This window comes from Bolinopsis microptera, chromosome 10 (assembly GCF_026151205.1).
Source record: "Bolinopsis microptera isolate Bmic1 chromosome 10, MBARI_Bmic_1.0, whole genome shotgun sequence".
Classification (NCBI taxonomy): Eukaryota; Metazoa; Ctenophora; class Tentaculata; order Lobata; family Bolinopsidae; genus Bolinopsis; species Bolinopsis microptera.
Window position 1 is genome coordinate 4,317,202 of NC_087081.1, and position 17,325 is coordinate 4,334,526.

Genomic DNA, 17,325 nt, shown 5'->3' on the forward strand with positions numbered 1-17,325 from the left:
TTGCAAAAAAAAGGTTTTTCAAGTTCAGAGCACGGAAATGGGTTTTTCTAGAACCTGTTTTTACGACAGATTGTCGGATACATACCAGCAGAAACAGTGCGGCAACACGACCGGTGCATTTTATTAGGGTTACAGGTACTCCCCCTTTAATATTATACCCTCCTTACTATATACCCCTTTTTGGTACACGTTCCCAAGCTCTTTTCGATGCACGGAAGCGTGCACTCCGGCCAGAGCGGCGGCCGAAAGGCCGCCGCCCTCCGGTCAGGAGTTTTTCAGGCATTAAGACTCAACGGAAGTCGTTCAGCAGATTTATTTTTATTCATAACATTCAAATTGATGTCAAAGATGACAGAGAATAAAAAATAGTTATGTTGAGATTATTGAGAAATTTGCCCTAAAATACTCGCCAGCACTGTTATAACGAAATTCGGTAAAAAACCCAAAATCGCCATATTCAGTGTCCTTACAAACCATGTTAAAAATTGAGTTAGAGATCTGAAATTTTTTATGACTTAGAACGTTTGACCAAAATCGTTTGCAAAAAAAGTTTCAAGTTTTCAGTCCTTCTTTCATCATCTCGATCAACTGTACAGGTTGGAATGAAGAGTGGCTGGTAACCATGACAACCACCCTCGGCCTGGTAACCATCATATAGGAATAGTATAGGAATTCTAATTCCTATAAGTTGTGAATGAGGTTCACAGATCACCCTCTAAACCTACAAGGAAATATTTCCTGTAGATTCTCGGTATATAATCAACATTCGACAGAGCATCTTGTGGAGTGAGCTATGTGCCAAGCCTTGGCGAACTCGGTGAATGTCCTTGCTGTACGGCAGTGTTAAACAAGGAACTGAAACCGAAGGGTTCCGTTCAGGCCCTTCACACTTTGTTTCTGTCTGGTTCTAATAAACCGTTACAATAATGACTTTAATATATTATACTTATATAGCATCGTGAATGACTAGTCTCCCAAATCCGCTTCTTTAACTTCATATGTATTGAAAAATATGTAAAAGTCCAACGGAAAAGAATCTACAGCTGTTTTGTAGACTTTCAGAAAGCGTTCGACACGGTATCAAGAGAAGCACTTTTGTACAAACTAAATAAGCTTGGTATGCAGGGGCGGTTTTTTGATTGCCTCCAATACATGTACAGAAACTCAAAAGCAAGGCTTAAAATGGTTAAAAAGCTCTCGGCTTGTTTTGACGTTAATGCAGGAACAGAACAGGGCCACCCCTTGAGCCCAGAACTCTTCAAATGCTATATCTACGAACTCTCCCTCCAGATTAACGCCCTACCCGGAGTGGAAAGTCCCCAACTCAACAACCAACAGATTACTCACCTGCTTTGGGCGGACGATCTGGTCTTGCTAGCCCTTAACAAGGTCAGTCTTCAGCTAATGATTGACCAACTCCACATATTTTGCACTAACTGGGGATTGATTGTTAACATTAAGAAAACTGCGGTCATCGTCTTCAATCCCTCAGGAAGGCAGTTACTCGAGAGTAAAACATTTACCTACGGCAGAAGTATTGTAATCCCCTCGGTCAAAAGCTACTGCTACCTAGGTACTCATTTCACAATATGTGGCAGTATGAAACTTAACCAAGAGCAGCTCAGGATCAAAGGACTTCGAGCATACTTCTCCCTGAAAAAGACGGTTGATCTCTCCTCTATTTCTAAAGAGGCTGTGTTCAAACTCTTCGATGCCCTTATACTTCCTGTCGTCTCATACGGTAGCCAGGTGTGGCTCCCCTATACCAACATTCTCAACAACATCTGCCAGAAGAAAACACAGTCTGACAAAGACACACTCAGTCAATTAGCGAATGACAGCATCGAGCGCCTGCATCTCTCGCTGCTAAAATGGACGACTGGGGTCAACAAGAGAACTTCAAATATCCCGATATGGGGAGACACAGGAAGATATCCCCTTGGAATACAACTGACTAAGCTCTTTCTTGACTTCCACAACAGGCTCGTCCTCCTTGACAGAAAAAACTCACCACAGATTGTTCGCCATGCTTTTGTAGAGCAAAGAAACCTAGAGCTGACCTTTGTTCCGAACATCGAGAGCGCTGACCGACGCATTTGACCCAGGAGCAATTAAACGAACAATTGTCTCGAAGAATGTTCCCATGCCGAACAGCCAACTCGTTCGGAGTAGAATGAGAAATTGGTTCCAAGAAAAGTGGGAAAAAGCTCGACTTGAAAACAAAAAGCTTACATTCTACAACGAAGTCAAAAGCAGCTTTGGATTAGAACCATACCTGTCTCTACCCAATCACAAGAAAACCCGATGTACCACATGGCTGAGGACAAGCTCCCACAAACTTAATATCGAGACGGGGCGATATGGCTGGAAAAACTCAAGCATCTTCTACAGAGCTTGCCACTTCTGCTGCAGCTCAGACAGAATCACCATAGACCTCCTGAACGAGCTCCCGTTAAGTGACATCATTAAAGAAGACGAAGTCCATTTGCTTAAAGAATGTCCTGTCTACAAGGAGATCAGACAAAGAAACAGCACAAACCTTCACAACATACTCACAAATAGTCAATTCAGTAAATTATTTAATGAGGATTACATTTTGGAGACCAGAAATTTTGTTTATAATCTATTTCGTGAAAGATTTCCTAAAAGTAAGCTATGACTTAGTATCCTTATTTCGTGCACACTTTGAATCCATTTAATTATTTATTTAAGATATTATGTTTTTTTTTGTTGTTTGGTTTCATTTAACTGATTGGGATCTGACACATGTAATTTTGTAATGATCTTTCTAATTTCTAATTTCTAATTTCTAATTTTCTAATTTCTAATTTTCTATAGATTTTTTGAATCGACGAATAAGAAATATGTTAACATTCAATATTGTGCAGAATTGTGTGTACTTAAGATTTGAAATCGATTGATATTTAAGATGTATACAATCAATATAGTGCTGGATTACTAAGAGAATTGTTAATTGGACTTCAACGTAAGCACGATACTGACGGAGGTTACTGTGTTTTCGTTAATTGTAGAGTTGTAATCCACAGGTAGCAAGCAATTGTAGTGCTATTAAAGTGTGGGATATGACGATAAACTGATAGTAATACTATAATATATAATATAATATAATAATATATAATATATAATAATATAGTAATACTAATATCAAATATGCTGCTTATAATGTGTGTTCTAGATTTAAATTTGTAATGCATATTTATCATGATCATTGATCACTCATTCAATAACACTTTAATGTAATATTCGAGATTTAGAATTTTAACGTTAAGTCAATTTTTATCAGGAATGCGAGAAGTATGAAAACAACTTGATTTATTTAAGTTATATAAAATCAAAATAATTAAAAATAATTTAACAATTATTGAATATAATAATAAACCGCCAATATAAAATAGAATTAAAACTCTCTATCTGATTCGTGGATTAACGATGGAATATAACAAATCAATAGATTACGTTAACCATGAAATAGAGGTGACATAACCTTTCTTTTCTAAAGGGGTCGTTCACATATTACGTAATCAGCCGAGGGGGGAGGGGGTTCCCAAAGTATTACGGTTGATTAGGGAGGGGGAGGGGGGTAAAAATTGCTAAAATATTGATTACGTAATATGTGAACGACCCCAAAGGGAAGGGCGAAAATTCGCAATTTTGATACATAAAGTATTGTAACGCATGCTCGGAAGTTATTATTTAGAAAGTTCTGTTCAGTCATTGAAGTGAAAAGCTAAGTCACCCTCCTAATTCATGGTTATCTAACCTATTGTCAATCATAAAGGTCACTTGAGATAATGAGATCGGGAAAACTTTCAGAAATAGTTTTTAGAGGTCGCCAGAATAAAAATTGTAGAGGCCTGTATAATGACAAATAATTGTTAGATTGTTGAACACTTTTCAGTCGACTTCGTATAGCTTTTTTATGGTGAACCAATGTTCTTTGTGTAGGATTTTATGAAACTGTTGCAGATAAACATAAAACAGAAAAACAGTTAAAATTGTTCGCATATTTCTCCCATACCAACAAGTGTCTGAAATCGTTCGTTCGCTCCGCATAGATTAAAATTACTTCGCCCTTCAGTTACACTACTAGTTACCATAGTTACCTTCAGCTATAGCTCCAACTCGTCGGGAATAACTTTTTGTAATTCAGTGCTTCAACCCCAGCAGGCATTAGATAAATCCATTGGATTACTATTGACTATGATGTTAGGATAAGTAGAAATAGGAATGGCAAGCTTAGAACTAATCTGCCGGCACCTGACACAACTGAAAAATGTGTAGATTGTTAAAGCATGCCTTCAAAACCCAGTGATATCCTGAATGAGCCTTATATTCAATATCTATTGCATACATAATCTTTTTATGTATAATATTATGTAATACATACATAATATAATACTGCCGTTATCACTTATTCAAAACATCTAAAAAATGAAAAAGAAACAGAGAAAATGATTTGTTCTTACCTGTCAATCGTAATGATTGGTTTTTACCTGTCAATCGTGACGAATCAAAAGTAACAAAGGGTCCTTGAAATATGTGGTACTCTTTAACTCCCTCTTCTGCAGCTTCATCCAGTGACCTTCTCTGTATTCTGTCTGTTATACAGATATCAGAACAGCTGTAAAGAGATTAGTGATTCTGTCTGTTATACAGATATCAGAACAGCTGTAAAGACATTAGGGATTGAATGACAACTAATAATATATCAGTAAAATTATTATAATCATTTTCGAGCCCTGATAGATTTGTTTGATATTTCGTGTACCTGTTGCTAGATTTGTTGCATATTTTGACGAAGGCGTGAAGATACACTACTGACTGACTACTCATAAAATGGAAGGCTTTCAACGTGAATCGTCTCTTCTTTAGGTTATTTGTTTCGATATACTTGAAGGTAGAATCTACTATACACCTGGGAAAGAAATGTACTTGAAAATACCATACACTGGTGACAGGAAAAATAATGAATTTTTGTACGATGAAACTTTTATGTTTTTGACGAACTTTTGCAAGTCTCCAAACAAATATTTAAATTTGTTTAAACAGCGATCTGTTTTCATGGTTACCAGGGTGGTTGTCATGGTTACCAGGGGTACTCACCCATTTTCTACAAGGCTGTAGGCGAAGGAACCTCCACTGCCACTCGGGCTATCACTAGCTCTAATATCTGCTATCTGCAGAGAAAGATTTTCGTCCGGAGATATCAATGCTACCTGGAAATGTCGAGTTCAATCAATAAATCAATTAATCATTTGTTATTGTTCCTACTCAAACGAAACGATGTATGAATTTAATGTCAGCTGACCTTTTAAAGCATTCTACTTCCAGGTATGAAAATTGCAAACTATCCAGCTTAAAAAGAAAGAGAAAGAGAAAGAGAAAGAGAAAGAGAAAGAGAAAGAGAAAGATAAAGAGAAAGAGAAAGAGAAAGAGAAAGAGAAAGAGAAAGAGAAAGAGAAAGAGAAAGAGAAAGAGAAAGAGAAAGAGAAAGAGAAAGAGAAAGAGAAAGAGAAAGAGAAAGAGAAAGATAAAGAGAAAGAGAAAGAGAAAGAGAAAGAGAAAGAGAAAGAGAAAGAGAAAGAGAAAGAGAAAGAGAAAGAGAAAGAGAAAATTTATCTGAACTGTACCTCTAAATATATGTCATCTTGAACTGACAATCTTACAGGATACTGACTACTGTCCCTCTTCATAGTAAAGTTAGAACTCTCGTACAGATCCAGAACGAATGTGAAGGAGCCAGCTCCTTTAATGTCTACAGTGATCTGACCCCTTGCTTCCCAAGCTACGTTGTCCGTGTTCCCTGTGCAGAAATTAGAAATTAGAAATTAGAAATTAGAAATTAGAAAACCTGTGTATAAAAGGTTCGTTTGGTTATCGTGCGTCTAAATTTTGACGACTAGACAATTTTTCGACTGTCAAGTGAATGTTTGGGTAAACGAGACACCTTACAAACATTGTGTTTGTAATTTCGATGACTAGACAATTTTATTCATTTAGATAAGCTAGGCAACTTACAAACATGGTGTATTCTTTTGTTCATAAAGAAAGAAAAAAGGAAGATTTTTTGCAAATTGGCTCCTATACCTGTCCTCTTATAAGCACACTCGAAGGTAATGTGAAAGTTATCTCCTCTGCTAATCAGACTACCACTTTCAACCCCACCGTTAGCCACCCCTGTTACCTGTTGAGTTGAGACACAGTTAATAAACTGCGGAGTAGCTGAAATGTAATACAGCAAAACAGAAGGCTCCAACCAAACACTCCACCTACTGATCCTAACCACCCATAACAACTCTCTATCTCTCTCTCTCCCTCTCTCTCTCTCTCTCTCTCTCTCTCTCTCTCTCTCTCTCTCTCTCTTTCTCTCTCTCTCTCTCTCTCTCTCTCTCTCTCTCTCTCTCTCTCTCTCTCTCTCTCTCTCTCTCTCTCTCTCTCTCACTCCTCGTGGTGCACAAAACCATTCCAACCTATGTATGTCCCCTCTACGGGTTAAGTGTAAAGTATGTTTAGGGTAATATTACTGATATCACTAATATTACTAATATCTTGGATCGTATCGTTAGATCGTTAGGTGGGCAGACTTTGTAGAACAACTTTTCAATCTGAATTCGGCCCACTCTTATTCACGTCTCAATGGTTATTTCATGGGCAGTGAAACTTGACAACAGATTAAATTTAAAAGCTTTACAAACCTGGTTTTTATAAATAATGTGAGAGTCGTTGTAGTAAGCTTTTGTTCCACACCTTTCTAAAGGTGTTACGATTTCTTGGGACTCCCCCAGAAACTCGCACTCTGAAATTTAATTTTTGAAATATCTTTATTTTTATTGGTTTATCGTTCATCATTCAAAAATTGTGCTTTTTGGAGGTAATGAGTTAGATTCGCACTAATACTTTAGCAATGTATTCTATGTGTATCAGTGGCGTAACGAAGGGCTCCGCTGACCCAAGGTTGTTAAATACGTATTAGGAGGGAATACGTATTGGAATACAAATACGTATTGATCCTCGAAAATTGACGTATTACGAAAAGGTGTGGCTTGAAGTTGAAATTGATCGCGGACGGTCTTTAAATCCTGAACATCAAAATCATTAAATATGTATTAATATGTAATTGATAATTTCGCAAAAAATGTTAGCTTATCGGATTATCCATGAAATTTGATTACAAATTTAAGTTATCATGTATAACTGCAATCCTTTAATGCATGATCAATGATGAGGGTGGCGCGCAGCTGTAATGTTTAATTTTGACAAATCAGCGTATTACGGCGTATTATGGCGTATTCGTGGCGTATTTAACAATCCATAGAAATTACCGTATTACGGCGTATTACGACGTATTCTTTATCAGAACCGAATACGTCGTATTATTTCACGAAAATTTGACGTATTTTACAACCTTGCGCTGACCCCGCTATGCGGGGGCGCCATCTTAAAATCACCTAATTTGTTCAATTTTAGGGTGGGGCGCCAAAGGGGGGGGGGGGGGGGGGCAACAGGCAACGTTACACCACTGATGTGTACACTACAATTTTGGTCCCAAACTTTTACTTACCACTATCAAACAAGTGGAATATAGCAACGTTCCTCCTCTCAGTCAGAGACAGTACCATCCTATCTCCGTAACACTCCACCGTAGCTACCACTCCTTTTGTAGGATCCGTGGTGTCTTCGTCAGCTGAGAAATACATTGTGTTGGAAGCATTTGTGTTGTTTTAGGATATAGTGCGTTTATGTCATGCATCATATTGAATTTGTCGTCAGTTTTTTAAATCATTAATCAGTACGTGGTGACGTAAAATACATTTAATGCATTTTTGTAAGAAAACGATTTTAAACCGAGAATCATGCGAGTAGTTCCAAAATGCGGACCGCTGGTATGAATTTTTAACTCGTTGTATTGTAACAAATTGACTAAAAAAATAAGTACTTCACACTAACGTTAAACGTACCAACTACAGGTAAATAATAAGTACACTAACTTACCAACTACAGGTAAATAATAAGTATTTCACACGAACTTACCAAGTTGGGAAAATAATAAGTAATTCACACTATAAACTTACCAACTGCAGGTAAATGATAATAAGTACTTCACACTAACTTACCCACTACAGGTAAATAATAAGTACACTAACTTACCAACTACCGTAACCCTGGTGCTCTGCCTGACAGTCCCGTTCTTGTTCTCTACTACACACGTAGTTGACATGTTCTGTAACTCACTCAGGTCTATTTGTAGGATGGGGTCCGAGCTCAAGAGGGTGTTATCCTCTCCGTACCATCTGGGGGTTTTTCCAGGTGAAGTTATGATTTTATTTCTATATAATGGTGACTGTGGAGTGTGGAGTCGTTTGTTGAAAAATTCGAGCTGGAATGTGTAAAGAACTCGTAAGAATTCAAGTTTGCAATCATGTTTATTATTCTGTAGATGATACCTGATATCAAGCGGAGGAGTACCCTCCCCCTTGCAAATTATCTCTGTTGTTTTTCCCTTGCCCTGTGTAAAAACCATCTCCTCCACTAAATCTTCAGCAAATCCTAGCTCCTCTGAAATTTAATATAATTAGAAAATCTTTAAAAGCTATGAAACAATAATGTAAACTTAAGTAAGCAAGTAAACTTAAAGTTAATGAATATATGAGTTTTCAAAATGATACCAGTGATAGTATAACCCACCTGAGTAGTCCACAAAGAGGGTTATGTTGATGACACTAGATCCTGCTACGTTAGTTCCCTGACACAGAAACAAGCCGGCTAGGTCCCGGGTTACACTGTTCATCTGCAGCACCTGGAATATGGGGACCTTTAGTAATAATTATATCACCTGGAAGATCGTCCTTTAGCCATGATTATTCGTGATCATTTCCATCATAACATAGTGTAATAACTCTTCAAAACTGGATTTTGTGTTTACCTGTTTTTCGTACTGGTAAGAGAAAGTGGTGTTGACATCAGAGATCTCTGTTTTATTAGAAAAGTACCACCTGCAGAAACCCGAGGATAAAATTTGTGTTTTCTTAACAGTTTACATAAGGTTAGTCTGTATTATAAAACGTATAAAAACACCTTATATATGGACACGTTCATTTGAGTTTGAGGATATTGGTAAATATAAGTGACCCTATTAAAAGGCACAGTGTAGTTGACTTTGTCACAATATGAAATTACACAAACCCTTGATGGTTAGGATAATCGTCTCATCCTCTATGCTAACTTTGTCACTTAACGATATCTTAATCAGGTGATAAGATATCGCTTAAATACGGCAGGCACGGAAATGGTCACATTGTCACACTATAAACATGTGACGGAGTAAATATGGACCCCTTGCAGCCGTTTTTGACCAAATTTTTGATTGTCCAGTTGATTGGATGGGTACATATGACCATTACCTACATATTTGACGACTTTTTTCGTTAGATGGTGCACTCAGGTTTACTCTGTCACACATTTAAGAAAACATGTGAAGAATGTTTAGGGCACCCTGATAAGCAATGCTGAGTAGTGTAGGTTTATTTGATGGCCCGGAAGTGCTAGGAATTGTTATTATATCATATAGTCGTAAGGAATTAAAACACAGAAGGCACAAACAAGTTTACTTTGTCACATAATCTTGATGATATCTGAACATGTGTGAAATTAAACAAATATTGATATACCAGCTTAAACCCCTTATATTATGTACTATGGATCAAACAACACTGCTAGTACCACGCACCAGTCACATAAATCATTATCGGGTGGTAATATGTTAACAGTGTCACAATTAAACTACCGCAACATGGTCAAAAATAGGGTAATTTCGTCACAAACAAATTATTATAACTCTGTTAGCTCCTTGCTGGCAAAATAACTAGTTCATTGATGATAAAATTACATAGTATTCTAATAGAGGTATAGCTCTTCAAAATAGGGGCAAGACATGTTTACTTTGTCACATCAGTTATTATAAGAGTTAGGTAATCGTCATCAGATTAACAGATCTTTTTCGTAGTTTGGATCGATTAATATAGGCAATAAAGCATCCTATGCCAATTTTAACACACTATCTTGATATTGTTCGGGCAGGGAAAGTTAATTTTGTCACATTTCAGCGTCTTTGACAAATTAATCTAAAATTGTTAAACTTGAGCTCTGATGTTCTAGAGAATATTCTACCAATCGTTTCTGAAAGAATGCTGAATTCTAATAGAGTTATGGATCTTCAAAATAGGGGCAAGACATGTTTACTTTGTCACATCAGTTATTATTAGAGTTAGGTAATCGTCATCAGATTAACAGATCTTTTTCGTAGTTTGGATTGATTTATATAGGTAATAAAGCAGCCTATGCTAATTTTTACACACTATCTTGAAATTGTTCGGGCGGGAAAAGTTAATTTTGTCACATTTTTAGTGACTTCGACAAATTTAACCTAAAATTGTTAAACTTGAGCTCTGATGTTCTGGACAATATTCTACCGATTTTTTTCTGAAAGAATGTTGAATTCTAATAGAGTCATAGAATATATAGATCTTCAAAATAGGGGCAAGACATGTTTACTTTGTCACATCAGTTATTATAAGAGTTATTATAAGAGACTATTTTATTCTATAATCATTGTTTTTAACCTATTTACGATTTCGTATCATTTTTTGTGACAATGTTAACATCAACTGATCTTAACTTGCATCAACTACATTGTCATCATGTAAAGTTTTCCAGCCTTTCAAACCAAAATCAGATATAAATAATACGCCCAAAATTTAAAATTCCATATATTGTGACAGAATTAACCTCATTTCCAAATAACCAAGTGCCTGTATTAGCTAACTATTCAAAACAACATATTTTAGGGCTATGATTGGTAGATCAACCATCAAATAATAGAATAATGAGTTAAAAGGTTTTTGAGGACACCTCACAGTAGAATAGAGGTATTGTATTCTGAGTGTGACAAAGTTACCCAAATATTGCCTTGTAACCGTTCAATCCGTGCCCTTTAACCAATGTTGTATCATAATTGTTAGATTGACCTAATCTACTATATTTCAGACCAAGAAATGATAATTAGACAACTGCAGTTAACTAAGTCACACAAAATGTGACATTTGAACCATTATAGTGCCTAACAACAATAGATTTTCTTTCTGAGCAGTGCATATGGGAGTATGGGTTACGTGGCTAATGTTCAGAACTTCTGAACGTGCTAGGTTAATAGATGTCAAAATTAAGCCACTATCGTCGAAAACGCTATCATTTTTGTTTACCAATATCCTCAAACTCAAATGAACGTGTCCATATAGAAACTATGTAGAGTTTATAAACTGTCTCTAACCTGTAGGTGGGATAAGGGACCCCTTGGAAGGCACAAAGTAAACTATGTAGAGTTTATAAACTCTCTAACCTGTAGGTGGGATAAGGGACCCCTTGGAAGGCACAAAGTAAACTATGTAGAGTTTATAAACTCTCTAACCTGTAGGTGGGATAAGGGACCCCTTGGAAGGCACAAAGTAAACTAGCCGATTCTCCCTCTTTTACTGTTGTATAATATGAAGCTATTGAGGGCGAAGGCTTCTCTGAGTCATCGTCAACGTCACCTGAAGAAATACGTTATTTACTTATTTTGTCGGAATTAAAAGTTGGGATGTACAATATCTTATTCTTTAAAAATGTGAACAGGAGTAAAATGTTTGCCATATCACATTAAGTATTGAAAACTCACTGTCAATCCTTTGTGTAACATAAAGTTCTCCCTCTAGACTAGTCCTTGTTTCATTTGTGATAGAGTTGTCAGCAATACACTGGTAATTACCGCTATCTTCAGGCAGTGTTCCTGGGAAGGTCATGTCTGTTAGTCAGTGAAAAAGATTCAGCAAAAAGGTGAAATATTTGGCATTTATCACAGCCAAAACTAAATCATTAATCAAAAACAATTCAATATGATAATTATCTAATTGTTTTTGATAAGTTATTGTTAACGTACCTACTATTACTAGCGTATAGTTTGATCCCATGTACGATCGGGAGTTTGATATCTGAAAGAGAAAATTAGGTTAGACGCCCGTGGTTAAACCCGATTACTTATTTCCTACGATCTTTTTGCATTCGGCAAGAGTAGGGGGAAAAATTGAGTGAACAGTGGGAATTGCCTCAAAACTTATACTGTATACAGCTGTATACCTTTATACTATCAGACACCACTTTAATATCCCAACCAAATAATACACACTCACAGGTTTGGTGTCCTTATGCCAGGTAACATTGGCAGGTGGGTAGCTAGCAGGAGGTGTGCACTCAAACTCTACAGTGCTGCCCTCCACAGTGTACACTTGTCCTGGTACTTTCAGAAACCGATCCTTTAGATCTGGGGTAGAGATCAATCAATGACGAAATAAGTTTTATTTTACATTCCTTTAATCATATATATATTGGTTGATGTTAGTGAGACAGGGTCAGTTTTTTTTATGATCTTAAACATTTCTACTTTACAGTGGGCAATGCTGAGTGACAGGAGGGTGTTATGATACCTAAGGTGGACCTTTTTATTTTTTTAAGAGAGGCTGGATCGATAAGATAGCCCACGAAAGAATAACATGAGGCTCTGCCTGCCTCTGGGGTGTGGCAATCCTGAAGAAGGTTGCCAGAGTTATCTATGTGAAGATGATGGTTAGTGTCAAGTGAACTGAGGGAGGGGGTGAGTGGAGGCTTCAAGGAGAACTAGAAGGAGGAACTATGATGAGAGTGGTACTATGATGAGAGTGGTACTATAATGAGAGTGGTACTATAATGAGAGTGGTACTATAATGAGAGTGGTACTATGATGAGAGTGGTACTATGATGAGAGTGGTACTATGATGAGAGTGGTACTATGATGAGAGTGGTACTATGATGAAAGTGGTACTATGATGAGAGTGGTACTATGATGAGAGTGGTACTATGATGAGAGTGGTACTATGATGAGAGTGGTACTATGATGAGAGTGGTACTATGATGAGAGTGGTACTATGATGAGAGTGGTACTATGATGAGAGTGGTACTATGATGAGAGTGGTACTATGATGAGAGTGGTACTATGATGAGAGTGGTACTATAATGAGAGTGGTACTATAATGAGAGTGGTACTATAATGAGAGTGGTACTATGATGAGAGTGGTACTATGATGAGAGTGGTACTATGATGAGAGTGGTACTATGATGAGAGTGGTACTATGATGAGAGTGGTACTATGATGAGAGTGGTACTATGATGAGAGTGGTACTATGATGAGAGTGGTACTATGATGAGAGTGGTACTATGATGAGAGTGGTACTATGATGAGAGTGGTACTATGATGAGAGTGGTACTATGATGAGAGTGGTACTATGATGGAGACTTGTGAAATATAGCTGAGGTTCTCAGGCTCCGGCTCTTGTGTGATTTACAATCAGCGTTTGGATCCTATGACCTAGATTTTGACATGATACGCATCAATTCTGATAGTATATTACTTACTGTGGTAACTAGTAGTGTAACTATGGTAACTAGTAATTCTGATAGTATGTTACTTACATGCAATCTTAAGCCGAGTGACATTGCTTCTCACTAACTCCTCGTCGTTTAAAACAGCTTTGCAGAAGTAGAATCCCTCGTATGACGTCTGTACGCTCGAGTACTCCAGTACCTCCGACTGTAACATTAAACTAATTACAACACTACAAATATATTAGATTTATAGAGAATTATGTATAAACGTGATGGAAATATCTTAAACGGGCATATCCTGTCCTACCCAGGATGCACTACATGAAGAATTCGTTGTAACTTGTTTGAAAAGCATTAATTAAATAGGTTAACTCATGACTTGGTTATAACACATATGGAATATGGATGATCACTTTTATACAAATAAATACCAATAAATAATTGTTGTATGTATGTGCTATATCTACTGTTGTATGTGCTTATAGTTATCAGTCTTTTCTGCGAAAGTCTGAATACATGATATACAATTGTACTGTAATAATAAAACGATTTCGCCCGTTTAAAATTCTTCATGAAGAATTTTAAAATTGACACGCGGAAAATAAAAAACTAGACACGTGAGTCTGTGTGCAGAATCAACCATAACAATCTACTAATAAGCTAATACAGTTAAAGTTTGACAGAAACGTTTAATCTCCTCTGTGATCTCTGGCTATTGTGGGTCCTTCTGTTTGTAATAGCATGCTAATTGATCGTGTAGAATTGAGAAGTAACTTAAGAACTTAGCAGAAGTATGGTTAGCAATGGGTTCAGTTTGGTCATCATGGTCAGGGTTCAGTCCCGACTTTTAATAAAAGTCGGGACTTTTAATAAAAGTTTTATATACTTGGGTTTACATACTTGATGATATTGGTTTACTATGTGGGATGTGTAATCAGTGTAGCTTGTGTTGCAAATATCGAGCTCTCTTATCTTTTGTAAATTTGCAATAAGTTCAGTTTGCTGTTACCGCGTAGTTTACCTTTGCGTGTGTACTTGTACATTACTATACAAGTACACTATGGGGGATGACCCAACTTTGACCCGATCCCAGGAGTTGATTAAGGAGTTCAACTATGATCAACAGGAAGATGTGGAAGGCTGTGTTGCACGCTGGTCCGATCAGTTAGAAAAAGACCTGCATATGGACTACCGTGAAAATGAAATTGACTACGAAAGTCGTGAAAAGATCAAAACTAAGGATAAACAGACTCTGTCTAGCTGGATTGTGGATGCAGTGGACCTTGTTCGTCGGCAGAGTAGTCAGATGTATCTCTTGAAGGAGATCATCGAGTGCTTCAAGACGGAAGCACTAGCAGACAAAGAAAAGGTGATCAGACTGCAGGGCCAGCTGCTAATGCAGAAGGACGAACAACTACAGTTGCTTAAGACTTCTGTTGAGGAGACAGTCCAAACAACGGTGGAGTCAGGGATTCAGAACTATAGTGCAGCTGTTCAACAGAACAGTGCAAGTGGTACGGTCTGTAACAGTAAAATCCTGAAGAAGGTGATGAAGAGTGTGGCTGCAGAGGAGGACAGGAGCAAGAACCTGATCGTGTTTGGGCTGAAAGAAGAGGAGGAAGAACAGCTTCCAGCGCTAGTTACCGCAGTTTTGGAGGAGATCGGGGAGAAACCTCACTTCGAAGCGACTAGAGTCGGTTGGAAGAGGCTGCAGGTAGTACGGCTATCCGACCAGTCAAGATCACCGTCCCAAGCTCAACAGCGGTTCATCAGATTCTGATGAAAACAGGGAGACTGAGGGAGACGCACAAAGATGTATGGATATGTCCAGACAGATCCAGCGAAGAACGAGCAACAAGGAAGCATCTGGTCACTGACCTGAAGAAGAAGAGGGCGTAACAGACTCATCTCGACCACTACATCCGGTACGGGAAGGTATGTAGCCGTGATAAGAAGTCATCATGAGTTACACTCTCGGACACTGATCAGTATATGAAGGAGTGATGATTATTTTAAGAATTTTCAGACGTTATCTGTATTTAAGAGACAACTATATATTTTGAATATTTTATTATTTGATTGTTTCACACTTTTCATATTTCATAATTTTATTACTAGGTGGAGGTGATGTTATTGAGACTTTGGGCGGCCATAAAACTCCTGTTTTGAAAGTTGTCCTCTGTACTTGTTTCACTGACCCACGCTTTATAGCATTTATACATTTCGGCCCATTTTATATGTTTGTTCGACTTGCTGTACATTTGTATATTTGCTATTTTGTAAAAGTTTCAAATCAAATCATGCAATTATCTACTTGAAATGAAGATTATAGCAAAGGATATAATGATATTTGATATACAGCAACTGAACAAGAATCATTATCGGCGCCAAATTTCTGTTTCTATATTGAAAGAATATAGTTATATAAACTTATAAAGGTTGAAAAAAAGCCAAATGCACTAGAGGCCGGAAATCGTGCGATCATGTAATGGGCCTAAAGCAAATGCTCAAATGATTAAAGGCAAGGGATAGCAAAGACGCGGGTCTATAACGATTAGAAACTAATTATTTTATTATAATTATAGAATTGCTATGTTTTGGGCTGTGATTGGGCTGATGTGCTTTCTTTATTTTAGAAAATCTAAATAAGGTTAAAAATCAATTGAGATGAACCCACTTTTACTTTTTTTACAAAAAGTGGATGGAAAATTAAAAGAACCCAAACCTCAAATAGAAACCACTCCTGACCGTCTGCAGTCTGCTGATAAAACCACTGAATACCAACGGAACCAAGATCTAACTCTGATAGATTTGTAGCTGTGGAGTCTTGGAAGGTGGAGGAGGCGTCTGGGGCGGTGGAGGGGTTTGTAGAAGAGGCCTCTACTCGGCAGGTGAGAGTAAGTTCACTGTCTTGGGGGAGGATCAGAAACTCTGGAGGATACTCTGACAGTCGGATACCTGTGAAGTGGCGATCTCAAATTAAGTGATGAAAGGGGTTTAATCGGAGTACTGTTCGAATGGGAAGTTTGTATTACTATTTGCTTTCATCGGTGGATTGGAAGAGTGGCTCAATTCTTCAACTATAAGTTGAAAGGACAATTAAACAACTTATGAAAACTCCGACCTCTACAAATAAAAATTCTATCAAGTTTTCAAAACTAGATATGATTTATATTTGTGTTTCAGCACCAAAAAAACGCCATTGTGCCCTCAATACGATACATTTTTATCCGATATAAATATTGGTAGCAAATTCTCAACAACAAAGTAAATTACTCACCAACAACGAGTCGGAGACTAAGGTACGCGGTTGCTATGAAGAGAGTAGTAAACATCGACATTCTGCTTCATCTGTAACTAAAACAAATGAACATGAGTTAAAAAGCCTGGAATTCTGCCAAAACGTGACGCATCATCGTACATATTAAAACTCTTGCAAAAACAGCTCTGTGATGAAATGAGCTGATCGGATATCAAATGTGATCATCCACGCGTGACGGATATTAAACTATAAACCAAAACCCAACAATTAATCTAACACTATAACAACTGGCTAACGTCGCACTAAATACTGATAAACAGAGAGGATTAATAGTAGTAAAACTGGCGACTTGTTTTACACCAGTCCCGACAAGAGCTAGTCGTCTAGGCGGACTATACATCTGCTATCATATATTTATATTTCAACATATTATGATGCTTGTTGAAGTGACGTTAAGTCAAATATGCTAACTATTTGTCACGTGGGCGATACGTGTAGTCACGTGGGCGCTACGTTTAGTCACGTGGGGATTTGGGGCGTAGGTTGAGGCGTGCTGCGTCATTTTTAGTTGGGACGGTCCTTTTCTGGAA

At 37.4% G+C, this 17,325-nt stretch overlaps 3 protein-coding genes across 3 annotated transcripts; 1 reads left to right on the forward strand and 2 right to left on the reverse strand.

The window, feature by feature from the left end:
- The first annotated feature begins 1,182 nt into the window (after window positions 1-1,182).
- LOC134822244 (uncharacterized) lies at window positions 1,183-2,100 on the forward strand. The gene has a single exon (XM_063833152.1). The coding sequence runs from the start codon at window positions 1,183-1,185 to the stop codon at window positions 2,098-2,100; it is 918 nt and encodes a 305-aa protein (XP_063689222.1).
- Window positions 2,101-4,027: 1,927 nt separating this feature from the next.
- On the reverse strand, window positions 4,028-11,858 carry LOC134822245 (ZP domain-containing protein-like). The gene is made up of 15 exons (XM_063833153.1): window positions 11,825-11,858; window positions 11,486-11,609; window positions 11,348-11,389; window positions 8,945-9,014; window positions 8,707-8,818; window positions 8,466-8,577; window positions 8,170-8,312; window positions 7,583-7,705; window positions 6,717-6,817; window positions 6,109-6,205; window positions 5,652-5,824; window positions 5,125-5,237; window positions 4,790-4,936; window positions 4,515-4,642; window positions 4,028-4,287 (listed from the first exon to the last, which is right to left on the reverse strand). Exons 1-15 carry the CDS (start codon window positions 11,856-11,858, stop codon window positions 4,220-4,222), a joined length of 1,587 nt encoding a protein of 528 aa, XP_063689223.1. The 3' UTR covers window positions 4,028-4,219.
- A 1,511-nt stretch (window positions 11,859-13,369) lies between these two features.
- On the reverse strand, window positions 13,370-16,947 carry LOC134821808 (uncharacterized). Its single transcript, XM_063832590.1, has 3 exons — window positions 16,754-16,947; window positions 16,199-16,431; window positions 13,370-13,678 (listed from the first exon to the last, which is right to left on the reverse strand). The coding sequence occupies exons 1-3, from the start codon at window positions 16,812-16,814 to the stop codon at window positions 13,553-13,555; spliced, it is 420 nt and encodes a 139-aa protein (XP_063688660.1). The 5' UTR covers window positions 16,815-16,947; the 3' UTR covers window positions 13,370-13,552.
- Window positions 16,948-17,325: the final 378 nt, after the last annotated feature.